The sequence below is a fragment of the Rissa tridactyla genome, chromosome 2 (genome assembly GCF_028500815.1).
Source record: "Rissa tridactyla isolate bRisTri1 chromosome 2, bRisTri1.patW.cur.20221130, whole genome shotgun sequence".
Taxonomy (NCBI): Eukaryota; Metazoa; Chordata; class Aves; order Charadriiformes; family Laridae; genus Rissa; species Rissa tridactyla.
The window spans coordinates 163,852,861-163,867,087 of NC_071467.1; the positions used below are offsets into that span (position 1 = coordinate 163,852,861).

At 39.2% G+C, this 14,227-nt stretch overlaps 1 protein-coding gene across 3 annotated transcripts in view; it reads left to right on the forward strand.

Moving 5' to 3' along the window:
• ADCYAP1R1 (ADCYAP receptor type I) overlaps positions 1–14,227 on the forward strand; it is a 141,618-nt gene that overhangs the window by 47,647 nt on the left and 79,744 nt on the right. For all 3 annotated transcript variants that reach the window (XM_054191491.1, XM_054191492.1, XM_054191493.1), the window contains exon 3: positions 11,706–11,811. In XM_054191491.1, coding sequence (XP_054047466.1) covers positions 11,706–11,811 — 106 coding nt within the window. The remainder of the gene's footprint in view (positions 1–11,705; positions 11,812–14,227) is intronic.

Here is a 14,227-nt window from a genome sequence, read left to right on the forward strand (position 1 = left end):
ACCTATCTCCTACCTCTGCGATTGTCTCATGGACAGTATCTCTGCAGTTTATCTATCCTCACACCAAGCGAAGCAAAACATCCATAAAAGGAGTCACACAGGGAAAGGGATCATGCTTTTTGCCAGAGATGGTAGCATTCTTACATCATGGTTCATAAGAATTTTGAGTTACGGTTTATAATGGCAGAGTATTCTTGATAAAGCAACTGGTGAATAATAATATTAGCACATAAAAGGTTAGGGAAGAAAAAAAAAAAAAAAAGAGGAAACTTCAGGAAGGAGAAAGAGGGAGCTGTATGTCTAACACACCTGCAGGTAGAACTGGTCTCAAATACATTGTTCTATCCCAGCCCCAATCTTTTATACAGTGCATTACCCTTCCAAAACACCGTCTCTACTTTTGGAGTTCCTATCCCACAGCAATGGGGAAAAAAAAACCATTAAAAAACAGGAGTGTTCAGGGTCAGTTTCTAACAGGGGAGATTTACTGGGGTGTCAGAAGGCTATAGCTCGCCCACTGTTAGTAGGTAGCATTGCTGAATATTCTGCCCAGTGCGTGATATGGAGTGAAGATTTCATCACATTCCTATCTCTGTTCTCCTTTCATAGAGCTGCTGCTCTCTGCTCCTCAGAAAGCAGATTTACATTGGTGGGCCTGTATTTTTTATAGTGTGTAAAAAGAAAATCCCACTACGTGTCACACCTCATCTAAGGTGTTCTAGAGTCCAACTCTTGTGATTAAAGAATTGGGTGCAATTGTGTTTCTGTATCTCTTAAGATCCTGTGAAAATGTCAATTATTGCTGTCTGTTTATTGTGTTTTTATTGTGGCTAAATATTGTGTCTAATTATTGTCCCTGCTGATAGTGAGTCTGGGCATGTCCTTCTCTTTTATGGTATATATGAAAGCAATATAGCTTTATTGTTCCTTTGAAATACCAGGAACGGGAAATGAAGGTCCAAAAAATGTACTCCATCACCTGTTCACTGCATGTTCTTGAGTGGGACACATTTGAAATGCATTCAGATCAGAAGGCGTGATGCTAGTTCAGAGCTGTATGTTCTCAGGGTCTGAAAATATAGGTTATAGGGTGAAAGACAAAGGTCAAAGCTCCAATAGTAAGTTATTATTTGTCAATATACATTAGTTGAGGAGTTGATTCCTTCACTTTAATGAGCTAAATACTATACAACAGGTAATGTGGTTTCACCCAGATTCACATTCAGTGATGTCTAGGGCATCTTTAAACAGGTATAATGTTTAAGTTTACAAATGCCCAAGACAGAAATGTTGCATGTGGCTAAATTACAATGAATCACAAACGTACCAAGTACCGTCTGCTGCATCAGTGAGGAGAACTGTGTTGGTGGAACTGGTCACCCCTTTGGCAATGATTTGTCTAGTCAGAACTTAGCTATTCACTGTCATGCTATAACTGGATGTCGACAGAGATTATGTTTTCTGAGGATTACATTTAAATGTTACTGTTAGAGAGCTCTTGCCAAATATTTAAATACTGGTAGTCAGCCATGATTAAATCATGCCCAATGACAATGTAACAATTCTGCTGGCCTATACAATCTTGGGTGCTTAGGGTGGCAAAGCAACGCACAGATAACCATTTCCAAGATGCAGGGTGGGAATGGGATTCATTAGTGCAATATCTACAGCTCTACAAGTGACCTCGGGCTCTCATTTTTTTACTAGCAAGAAACAAATTTGACCCTGCAAATCTCTCTCCATAGCATGTTTTTCACCCAGGTAACTTAGGCCATAAATATTGACCAACACTGAGCATCTATACCATTAAATGGCTGTGAGAGGAGTGTCTACTGATGCTTCTCAGCAGCACGGCATTGATTTAATCCTAAATATAGAGATAAGGTATCCATCATTAGGTAGACAATCGTAAAAGGAAGCCTATTTTATTAGATCACCTAATAAAAGTAGCTTTAGTATCATTCTCTGTGGTATAAACCCAGACTGGAGGATTACAGTGGTTAATAACTTTATACAGGCAAAATACGGAATTTTCTATCATGTGGAAAATTCAGTAGTTTCAATATCTTTTGTCATCCTGCAGAGATATGTTCATATATCTGGACTTCCCCTCTTTCCCCCCCCCGAGCAGATTGCATAGATTGCATAGATTGAAGTACCTTTTAAAATTTTTATTCCAAAATAATGAAATATTGCACACTGACATCTTTAAGCAGAGCAGAAACTTTCCTTACCTCTGAACTCAATTACCCAAATGACGCCTTAGTTCCTCAATTGATCAGTGCAAAATTTTATATCATATTTTGGGCTTGTATCAATGTTAAATGGCTGTGAATGTGGCCAACACATTGGAAAGCAGAGCTACATCATACACCTTCACAGTCATAAGTTGAGATATCAGAGGAACAAGGCAGCTCATGCACCGTGGCTTTGGCATCAATCTTCTCACAGCTACTTTCCCCCCAGGCAATGTCCATAGTCCAGGGACAATCAAGTCTGGTCATAAACACCTCTTAAGATGACTCTGCTTTTTCTCTGAAAAATGGTAATTTGGTGGTGGTGGCGGCATTTTTTTTTTCTGTGTATGGCCTCACTGATCATTATTAGGAAGTTTTCCTACATTGCCTCTCTTCCTTTCTAATCCCCTCAGGTCCATGCTGGTTCGTCTCACTGTGTTGGGGGTCTGACACACCATTCAGTCTGCTCTCTCCTTTCCTTCATGAATATGTACTCTATTCCCCTCCTTGAGTTTTTACAGTGAAATAATGGCGAAACTCTCCAGAGATGGGAAGGAGAAAGAAGGGTTTCTTGAGAAAGCTACTCTAGGCATCGTCTTTTGTGCAAAGATTTGATTCCTTGAGGGATTTCAGTAGGGTTTTTCGGTTGTGGGGTGGTGCATGTTTTTTTCCCTTCCACTTTGGCACAACATCTAAACCAATGTCTCTTAGCACTGAAAGGAGAAGGAGCGAAATTGAGAATGAGCTTGAGTATTTCCCATTACCACTGTTGTAATGAGCTCTTTGCCTCTGTTCTTCAGTATTCTCCCCAGTCCCAAAGCCCCTTTGGGGAATATTAGAGTGAGAGCTGTAACATGACGCACTTGCTGGGGAGGAGAGAAAGGGAGGAATGTGCGTGATAGTTGAGGGCAAATAGCTTTCATTTAATTAGTAGATTAATTAAAGCTTTCTCCCTTGGGTAGGGGATGTGTGTGTGTGTGTAGAAAGTGTTTCTGCAGCCTCTTGTAGCTGTTCATCATGCATTTCTGTTCCAAGTGTGACTCAGATGGGGTTTCTATTGAACTTGCTGGGAGCCTGCACAAAACAAATTTCCTGTCTAAGATCTTTTCTCTTCAGGGTTTTGTTTAAATGTAATGAAGTATACATGGGCAAATAATAACGAGTAATAACAAGAAGTTGCTTTGCAAATGAATGTGGCATCCGGCAGCACGACAAGTGCAGAACTCCTAAAAGCTTCTGTGTTTTCCAAAGTCCCTGCAGTGAGAGAAGTCTTACATGACCACAGATTCCCTCAGCCTTCACTCAGTGAAACCCATCGAGAGTTTTTTTCAGTGTGATAAACGATTCAAAGATACTTCATAGCCTTGACTCCACACACTTTAGATAGGTCCTGAGAAAGCAGATTAAAGCCAACAATGTGCTCGGCTGTCTTAACAGAAGCATAACCATTAGATGCAGGAAAGTGATTACTTTCTAGAATAGATTACTTCTGGAATATTACATCCAGTTTTAGGCTCCTCAACATACTAAAGACATCAATCAGCTGGAGCAAGTTGAGAGGAGGGACACCAAGATGGCTTGTGAGAAGAGGATGAAGAAAATGCATTTATTTAGCTGGTGGATGGAGAGAGGCTTTTGGGGCAACCTAGTAGCAGCCTTACAATCTGCTACAAGTTCCTACAAGCAGATCGTCAAGAAGAAAAAGCCAGGTTCTTCATCATGGCACATGGCAGGAGATCAGTGAACTATGGGCATAAGTTGAAACAAGGAAGGTTCATACTGGGTATAAAGAGGGGCCTCTTTACCCCAAGGATGAACATTGGGGTAAGTTGTGCAGAGAGGTTGTACAGTCTCCATTTTTTGAGGTTTCTAAAACCCAGATGGAAAAAGCCCCAAGAAACCTGGCCTGACCCTGCTTTAGGTGAACTGGAGACTTCTATATGTCCCTTCCAACCTGAATTATCCTGTGATTCCATGATTCTGTCTGAAAGACACATCATAGTTGCCATGGTTTTGCAGACACTAGAGACGAGGATGTCTGGATGAAAGCAAAGCTGTATGAAGGACTGAAGCTCTAAACACAAAATCTGTAGACAGGTTAAGACAGCTTTAGGCTATCTTTTATATCCTATTGGGCTTGGGTTGCTTTGCCACTTGATACGGCCTTGCAGGGCTACTTTAAACAGGGAACTACATTACCTCCGCTGCCTGAAGAGTGAAAAAGAGGTGTGTCTTTCCCAAAAATCCTCTGGAGGTCATGGGAGGGGGCAACAAGCCTTTTCATCTGTTGCTATTTCTCTCAGGAAAGGCAACTGGAGGTATGAGGCAACTCTAAGAAAAATGGTCAGGTACCTTCTTAAGAATCAGCTGGAAGCAACACAACTTTTTATTCAGAGTTTAAGTGGGAACTTTCAGGCTTCAAAGTAGACCCATCGTTTTCCAAGACAAGGGACTGATGTAATAGAGAAAATCTGGGAGATGGACAAGCACAATCATTGTCATCGACAAGCTTATCCCATTGGATCAACAGTTCCCCAGATCAGATGAACAGTGTGTCCCAGAGTGGTCAGAAATTAAAGAATTCCTCTTTCATTTCCTTCATTGTAGATGTTTGACTGAATCTTAACACCATATCCCTGAATTCTGTACATATAAAGGCTCATTTCTCAGCCAGACACAATGTGTTAAGAAAGGTAGATGCTACCCTCCAACTTTCCAACCAGTCTTTTCTACTAATTAATCAATGTGCTGAATCCATATAAAATACATTCACATGAGGTTCTGACCCACAGAGCCCATTGATAAAATACTCATTATTTATCCTCCTTTGCCAATCACAAATTCCACCACTTTACATATGCATTACTTGTCTGCAACCCTTGTTCAATGAATTTCTGCTTGCAGAGACAGTCATTTAGGGAGGTTTGGCTAAAGCTTGGATCTATACTAAGCTGCTGTATTGCAAACAGCTTTGCCATGTTCAAGGACTGCCATGCCACAGCCTGTGTCAAGAATTGGACAGTGTCCTTGGAAGCAATTTATGGTGAACTCTGCAAGCTCTGCACCATTGATGTCCTGCAGTGAGCCCACACAGTCCACTTTTGTCCCAACTAAAAGCTCTCAGAGGGCTGAGAATCTTCCCATGAGGTTTCAGTCAGATTTGTAAGGGGGGCGACCCTGATTTGGACATTTAAATCCCATTGCACACGAATACTTTTGAAAATTAGTGGGAATTGCAATGTTGGCAGGAGATGGTCAGCTTTTCAGGCCTAAGATGACCTCTGAGGAATGGAGGAAGACATCTAGCATGTGTTATTGGGAGCTGTACTTCTTGGAGTTTTATCTTTGGAAAAGAAAGTCTCGGGAACAATGGGAGAAAGCCATTTTGTGTAATATAATCAGTATCAGAAAGGGCTATTGAACCTTTAGTTTCCCCTCAAGAACGTTATGTCTAGAAAGATTTTTAAACTCTTTTCCAATCAGTGGTTGCATCCTGCCAGTACAAGGGTTCAAAAAACAGTGCTTGGTATTGCCTGCTATCAGAGATAGGATAAAGGTGTGCTTTGGTTTAACTCAAGATGTCAGTTCCTGGGAAGTCATCAGCTATATTAAGAGTGCCTCACCATGCTCAAAGCGAGACTTTTCAACTGATCTCCAAAATAAAAAAAGCCAGTTAAGGCAAACTCAAGAATAAGTTCGCCCCATGTTGCATAACACATCTTTTGTACAGAGTTACCACTTCAGAAGGCATCCACTGAGTGAAGGGAAAGGTTGATTATGCTGCTGCTATTTTCTAACCTGCAGTGAGACTTGCATCCCTCTAGGAGCCATCAGTGTTAGAAGGTAACCATATCTTAAAATCATGTAAGCCAGTTTGAAAGGGATCAATGCCTTATTTGTCAGTGTGACTTATTTGTGGGGGCTTTTTACCGCACATTTTGCTTAAAGCATGGTGTCAAAGCTATGCTGCAGATTGTACAATTGTGGCTTGGTTTGAAGAAGTTTCTAATCACTTTACCCTTTCACTTAGTCTAAAGTGTTTTGAAATTACAGTAGTTTGGGTGCCATTTATACAGGCAGACAAAAACGCAATCAAGTAACAATGTAAGGCCTTCCGGGAGACAACAATTTGTCCAACTGCCAAGCCAGTGTTGTGGGTACCAGTAATGATGTAAATCAGTTCTGAAAAAATCCAGATAATCAGAGCTCCTTCCCAAACACCTCTATTTTTAACACAATTTTTTGCAAGTCTTGGCCCTGGTTTGACCAGTTGAATCATTGCTTGATAAGAACAGGGATTAAATCTAGTAATGTTGTTTCCATGACAAAGTGAGCTTCTTTCAGCAATGCTTACATAATAATGTCTCTTTTTTTAAGCTAACTTTTTAAAACTGGAAGTCATAATAAAATTAGCAAAAAGTGTTATTCAGTATGAAGTGAGTGATCTGACATACCTAGTGGATTAAACTCCTTTCTGACATTACTTTAGAGACAACATTTAGACAAAAGATGAATCAGACTCTGTTTCATTTCTAGGTTGATGTAAAACACGTCCACGAGGAATTTAATGCAGGATTTTTTTGTTGTTGTTTCTTTGCTTTTTTATTCTGTATTTCTTTACCTCTCTCCTTATTGACATGGTGCCTGATATGACATGTCCTGAATGGAGTGGAAATATTCTCATTCACTTTGCAAATCAGAATCAGGACTTTACAGCCATAATACAGAAATGCAGAAAAGGAAGGAACAGCTAATGGTACTGAATTGCTATCTTCTGTCAGGTCTTCGTAGAAATGAAAATACCAAATGAATCACACAGTTCACTATTGTATCTTTACTATGATTTCAAAGCATATTTTCTGATCCTGGAGTTTCTTAAGAATACTGGTGATTTTTCTCACTTATGTAGACTTAACTTGTGTAGGGAAATAATGTTTTAAAGCAATTGTGAATATTCTTACAATGAGTAAAATGAGCAGAACAGTATTTTTTGAATGACTGTATGTAGTGAAAGGCAGTTCAGGTTTCTTGGCTAGACCATGCTACACCATTGGCCCACAGGATGATTAGTCTGGATAACACTGAGACCTCTTTCAACGCCCAGCTTTGATGTGTTAAAAAATTTCCAAATCCTTCCACCACCCAACCACGTCTCTTATACACAAGTCTTTATCAATGACTGTGAACATGGCACAAGGATAAAGTCCCATTCATAGATAATGTTCTGACTTTCCTCTGAGAAGTACTATATCCACTTGATATAACTGAGGAAATGATTCAAGTGAAAAAAACAAATGTCTTTTGCTATTAGAGATACCCTATAGTGTCCAAAATATCCTATCAAAGGGCAAACATAAAGGCTTACACAGCCAGCAGCAACTGGAGTTCAAGTGAGATACCCTAAGGCACATCAAATGGTCTAGACATCTGTGCTTAGGCTTCTGACCTGCTTACTTGGGGTGTAGCTGTATGTTAGTGTCACGTACACAGTGTGTAAGTCAGGGCAGCTACCTAAGTATGATGTTCAGTTTGAGTTCATATCCCTTCTTCCTTAGTACAAGTGGTTAGGAAGCATCTTAATGAGGTCCAGTCCTGCTCTCTCAGCTGCCTGCTCACAGCCTTGCTTTGTGCTTTGTTCCCTTTCCAGTATAGAAATCTTGGGGCAAAGAAGAAGGTGGCCTTGAAGTCACCTTCACCTGCCTTTCTCCCAGTGCTTGATATACTTGAACAAAAACAAGAAGAAAGACAGCTTATTTAAATTTCCATCTGGAATAACCCGTTGTCCTGGTGTGACACCCAGCAACAAGTATTTATTTCCCTAAGCAGGGAAGTGTATGGTACCCTTCTGATCTGCACAGTTCCTCCCATGTGGTTCCTTCACTGGAGCATCAGTACATTTGAGCAATGCCTTGCTTAAACACATGACTAAAATATGCTAATTGCTAGGGCAGGTCTAGAAACATCACAAATGCATTTACCTGGTTCTCTGCTCGGGTTTATGTACTAACAATGGCTTTCTTAGTAGAACAGTTCACAATAAAGCAACACCTTGAGAGTATGTATGAGAGAATATATGTAGGTTGTAACATAATAACACGATTGTTATTAACATTACAGTAATGTCAAGGGAACATCAAAGAGTTAAGTACTCCACGTTACACACAGCACATGCCAGCTGATCTCTGTGGTGGCCACCTTAATAAAAATAAATGAAGAAAAATGAAAGCTTTCAATTTGTTGCACATCTATAGAGTGGTAGGCAGCTGCTTTTGTCTTTTTGTGTTCTCTCAGAATTAAACAGACATTGATTGTATTTACTGTCTTTGTATCTATACAAATACATGTCTTTTCAAAATTAGGGTGAGTCAAACTCCTTCAGTCCATTGGGAGTAACAATTTATTTTTTTTTCAAACACTTAATTTCATGCACTATCCTCTTGGTTTCTTGATTTTTCTAGTCTGTGTCAGAATATTCTTTAACTGCACATATGACTGATATCTTCTAAGAAACTGAAACCAGACTGTCTCTACTGAACTCAGGAAATTGCAAATGTCCTTGAGGCAAAAGAAAAGAAATCAGGAGGCCATGAAGTTCCAGCTTACACTTCCATGTGAATTATGCTCTGCCATTCAACTGTTGAAGACTGACTCAACAGATTAAAGGCTCTACCAGTACATAGTTAATGAAGAAACATGAAACGTGGATCCTTTCAGGAAAACTTGATAACACTAATGCATCCCTGCATTCAACAGAGAAACCCTCTGTTATAAATTTAAATTTGGTTTTATTTTCTCAGATACAGCATTGCTAATTAGCAGAGATGACAGGCAGCTTCTCTTGTCTCCTCTGGCACTGAGGTTACTGTTTCCTCCCTTTCTTTGTTTTCTGTCTCAGTTTCTGTGTTCCCCAACAGTATTTTTTTTTAAATCTGTTGATGAAGAGTGCAACAAAATGGCATAATGATGGCTATGGGAAGTCACATCAAAGTATCCTGTCAATAGTGAAAGCTTAAGGAAGGCTACAGGGAGCGAAGAAGCACATCACTCTAGTGCTCTGTCTGTGAGCTGCAGTCTACATTTCAAATACCTCCTGAGCCAGACTTACTCAGATACAATTGACTAAATTTAGTCAGTTTAGTCAGATACATCTGACTAGATATGCCTGCCTGCAAGGAAAACAATAAAATCTGAGCTTTTAACCTTAAGCTGTCTTTATAATCAATCAAGTTCTGGCTTTGATTTACATCTATTAAAGATGACTCCAAAAATAGGAAGGATAAGTCACACTCTTTTGTCCCTTGACTATAGATTGAATCTAAACCTTCTTCTCAAAGGTCTAGGGTTACCTCAGAGGACATAAAAAGTTGGGCATGGTGGGTTTCTTAGTGTTTAGTATCCTTTGATGGACTTTACATATATACATATACACACATAGATACGTTTTGGACTCCTATAACATTTAACATCCTCAATATCAAGATGAAAAGGGTTCTGCAGGTTAACATTTCCTTTCACTTATTTGTATCCTGTGTGCATAGACAACATGTATTGTTTTATTATTATAATAATTATTATTATTAATCATTCTATGACAACTTTTCTAATCTGTATATACCAAAATGTATGGAAAAAGCCACTTTCATGTACTGAGACAACCCCTGGACACTGCTTACAGACCCAGGCAACTGCGGAAAGCAAACCAGTACTAGCAGCAGAAGCCTGATTTACTCACTATTTCTGTTTTATCTTTATAAAAGATATTCTAGGAACTTGAATGTCAGCCAATGCAATTTTCCCAGTATTTGGTGAGGTTTAGGGGATGATGTAGCAAAAGCCCTTATGTTCTTGGGAGATCCCAGAGATCTGTGACAATATATATTTTCCAGGCCCTTGGGAGCCCTTAGAAGAGAACAATGTTTGTTTTGAAGACAAACAAATTTAATATAGTTATGCGTGGTATATTCCATGGGGAAAATAAGTGAAATTTATTATTGGAATCTTGGAGGTGAAACTGTGTAGCCCTATCAGTTCCTACAAATGGTGAGTAACTCTTTCCAGTAAAGGTGCATTCGGAAACCCTCTCTGGCTTTGAAATAGGGGTGGTGGCTTCTAACTCTTACAAGTTCAAAAGTATGCAAATGGCTCTGTGTTTCCTAGTACACACAAAAGCACCACCAAACTAGGATTACTCATGCCTTGGGATTTACTGTGAGTATTGAGTGTGTGATGGCAGTTGGATACACTAGTGACACAAACTTTTCACTCCATTCCCTCTAATGGGATGCGAGGGAAGTAAAGTTGACCTGTGCAGCTGAGGCTCCAAAAATAAACTGAAGCACACTGAATTCAGGTACTGCTTTCCCCGTTTGCTTGTTCTTAACAGTAAAGGGAAAACAGACAACTTGGCAGGTACATTCTACTTCTTCTGCAGTTCTCCATCACCAGGAGTGAAGTAAATGGGATGGGAAATATGAAAGAGCAAAATTACTTGCAGAGAACTGGGGTGACCTATCCTATCTTCAACCAGTGCCCTGATTTTCATGGTGCTTTCCACACAGCGTGATTTGAACCTTAGCAGTGCCCCTATAAAATGATCTAATGAAACCTGAGATTGTTATTTCCCATGAATTGATATCCCCTGGCCACTTTCTACAACAGGAATGAAATCTTGTATTGATTTCTGGGAATGGGTCCCATTCTTATTTTGTTGCTACTTTGGGATTGCCTAAATTCTGTAGGCTGCGATGTTCCTGTTATAGACTTATTTATCTTTTTTTTATTATTATTTTATTTTTATTTTTCCTTGTAGTGGGCTGCATTAGAACCTTAAAGATAGGGGGAAAACAAGAAAAAAAAAAAAAAAAGATTTGGATCAAGTCATCTCAGTTTAATTGGCATTGCGTTCTTCTTAGGCAAGAAAGGAGCCTTGTATTCACTGAGAATAAAGGAAGAAGGACATTAAGGAATGGACAGGGTGGAAGACTAAGAGTAAGAGCTTTTAATGTAGTTTTGAGTCCTGAGTGAGGTTAATGGATTGTGCAAGACTCATAAAAAACTGGTGGAAGATCAAACTGAACCTCAATTGATTTCTGATTCCTCTTTAAATTAGTTCTTTATTTAGAGGTACCTTTGCTTCAGCCTTGTATGAGGAAGGAATACAATAAAATAAAGCAAGCACATTAGAAATTACATTTTGACAGGGAGAACAACATAGAAATCCCAAACAATTTATAAGAATTATAATTCTATAGTTTAACCTTAAGCCTGCTGGAAGAAAAAAAAAAAAAAAAAAGGAAAAAAAAGAGTAAAAAAAAGTTTGTTGCAGTTTTCTCTCATCTTCTAAGGATGTTTTTATTTCTTTTTCTTTTTGAAGTGGGACCTCAAAACTTACTGATATTTCCTGATAAAATCACTGGCTATTTTAAGTTTGTAATTGTTCTTTCTCCACACTTTTTCCCCACATTTCAGGTTACAGCAACCCATTCTAACTGTATCATTAAAAAGGAGCAAGAGACTTGTCTGGAGAAGATACGGAGGGCAGCTGCCCTAAACCCTCTCAATGACTCTTCACCAGGTAAGTTTCAGCTTGGGGTAGATCATGTCCATTGAACTGATGGTTTCTAAACCCTTCCTATTGTGTCTGCAGGGGTTTTCAGCAATGTAAATGCAAACATCTTACGGTAAGAAGTGCGGTCACTGCAGCTGAATGAGCTTAGAGAAACATTATAAGGACAGAAAAATCAATCAATGGGGATGTACCAGAACAACCGCTGCTTATTATCAGAGGTCATAAATTTGCTTCTGTAGTTTAGGTGAAGCAGTGACACATATCTACAAAATTAATCCAAAAAAAAAAAAAAAAAAGGGAAAGAAAGAGGAAACAGTGTGACTGGAAAGGCCTTGATAGTGTTTATGTCTTCTGCTGGTGCAGGTGGCAATAGCTATTGACATAAGCCTAAGTGCATCACTGCTCTGCTCTAAAACAGCTCATTCCTCCTTATCAGCTCAGTAACAAATTGTGCCTCTTTCTCACATGATCTGAAGACTTTTGCAGGGATTAACATTGTGATGACCGTAATCTTGATAAAGAATATTTGTGCTATTGCTGAGATAAGAAACTGAGGTAGCAACCAAAGAAAAAATTAATAGTTTAATATCCTGTCTCATTTCCCACTGACTGCAGCAGGAGCTGCCTATGACCAGCACCAATGACAGAAAGGCAAAGAATGACAAAGAAACTAATTGGAAATCAGGGTCTATTTTGAGCCCTTTCCAAACTGCTTCTACTGTGACGAGAATTGGTAAAACTGCAGAGAAAAGCAGGTAAAACACATTGTGTGTGTGATAAAAGATGGGAGATTTCAACTAGTTTGTTCTTTATCACTCAAATCCAGAATAACCCTGATAGTTGGGGGACTATTTAGATCAAACTCCTCACCCCTGCCTGTTCCAAATTCAAAGAGCACAGCTTAGAGATAGAGGAGGTTCAGAGCCATTGGAAAGGCTTTTGCATCTCAATGTGATTAAAATGTATCAACCGCTCAGGCAGGAAGAGACGGAATCCTTTCAAGCACTAGCTCAGCAGCAGAACCCAGCTGCTCTTTATTCTGTTCCCCCATTTTTTTTTTTTATTGAATCACTGTAAAGATTTTCCCAGGCTCACTGTGCATCTTTTAGTTGTTCACCACATCCTGTGGCAACAAGTTACACAGTTTACGTGATTTTGGGTAAAAAAGTCACATCCCTTCAAAGACATGTATTTTCCAGTGAAGAATTCTGGCATATTTCTTTTTTGAAAGCCATTTCATTTTCTGGATCCTGTTTGTTTCCCTTTCTCTCTACATTTTTTAAATTACTGTAGACATATTTTACATATATTTCATTTCATCTCTGTGACTATTGTGCTCCACTCTGTCCCCATTAAATCCTGACCTTCCAGACTCACCTTTCATTACATGATACTTATTTCAAGCTATATCCTGCCACCTTCATTCCCAACAAAGCCTTGTATTCATATTTAAAGGATGGGACATCAAGAGAGCTCCACCACCTTCTTACTGTTTGCTCAGTGTCATTGAGATACTAATTATTCTGTTTTGAAAGACACCTTATCGCTGCATGCTAACAAGAGGTCTACAAACATGGGGTACGCCACACATGGTGAATTCACACTCTGTAGTAATTGGGAAGATACCACAAGTATCTGTTTTCTCCAAAAGCACTTTTGCCCCTGGCCTATTACTGGAATGGAACACGACTCACCATAGCTGAACCTGGCTTTCAGGTTAAGTTATCAAGCGCTGGAGAAGTTTCATTACTAAACTGCCTGAAGAAGTAGTAACTGCCCATAAATTAAGCAGTCAGATTTGCAGGGTGTTGATTCCTCCCAATTTTCACCTGCTACAGATAACCTATTTTTCACCTTGGAGAAGTGAAAATTGTCCAACATTTGGTTTTTGTTATTATTCTGTGGCAGTAAGACTTACTAATGATGGCAGGTAGTGGAGAAATAAGTTATTAACTTGTTTCCTTTCAAAGAAAGAGAAACATAGGAAATAACTCCCTTGCTTGTCAGAAACAGCTGAAAGAAGGAAAAAATCCCTCCTGACTGATGAGTAAACATCTGTTTATTCAACAGCAAGGAGATGCATAAAACTACCTCTTCCCCCTTTTGACTACTTCTGTATGCAAATTTCCATAGAATAATTCAATATCTAAATTTTCTGAGGATTTATTTCTCCTCAGAGGGACTGCAGGGTATAAAATGGGATTGTGAAGTTTTAGAATTTGTAGAGGCTCAGGCACATGTTCAAGTTCCTGTAGGTTAAAAAAAAATCTTCCAAATCAGCTGAACTACAGTAACCTCTATAAGCAAGGTAGCTCCACATTTTCTTGCAGGTGACACAAAGTCAAATGATCACATATAAAAGTTGAATCTGGGATGAGAACAGACTTTGTGATCTGTATTTCTACAGTATCTAGAACAACAA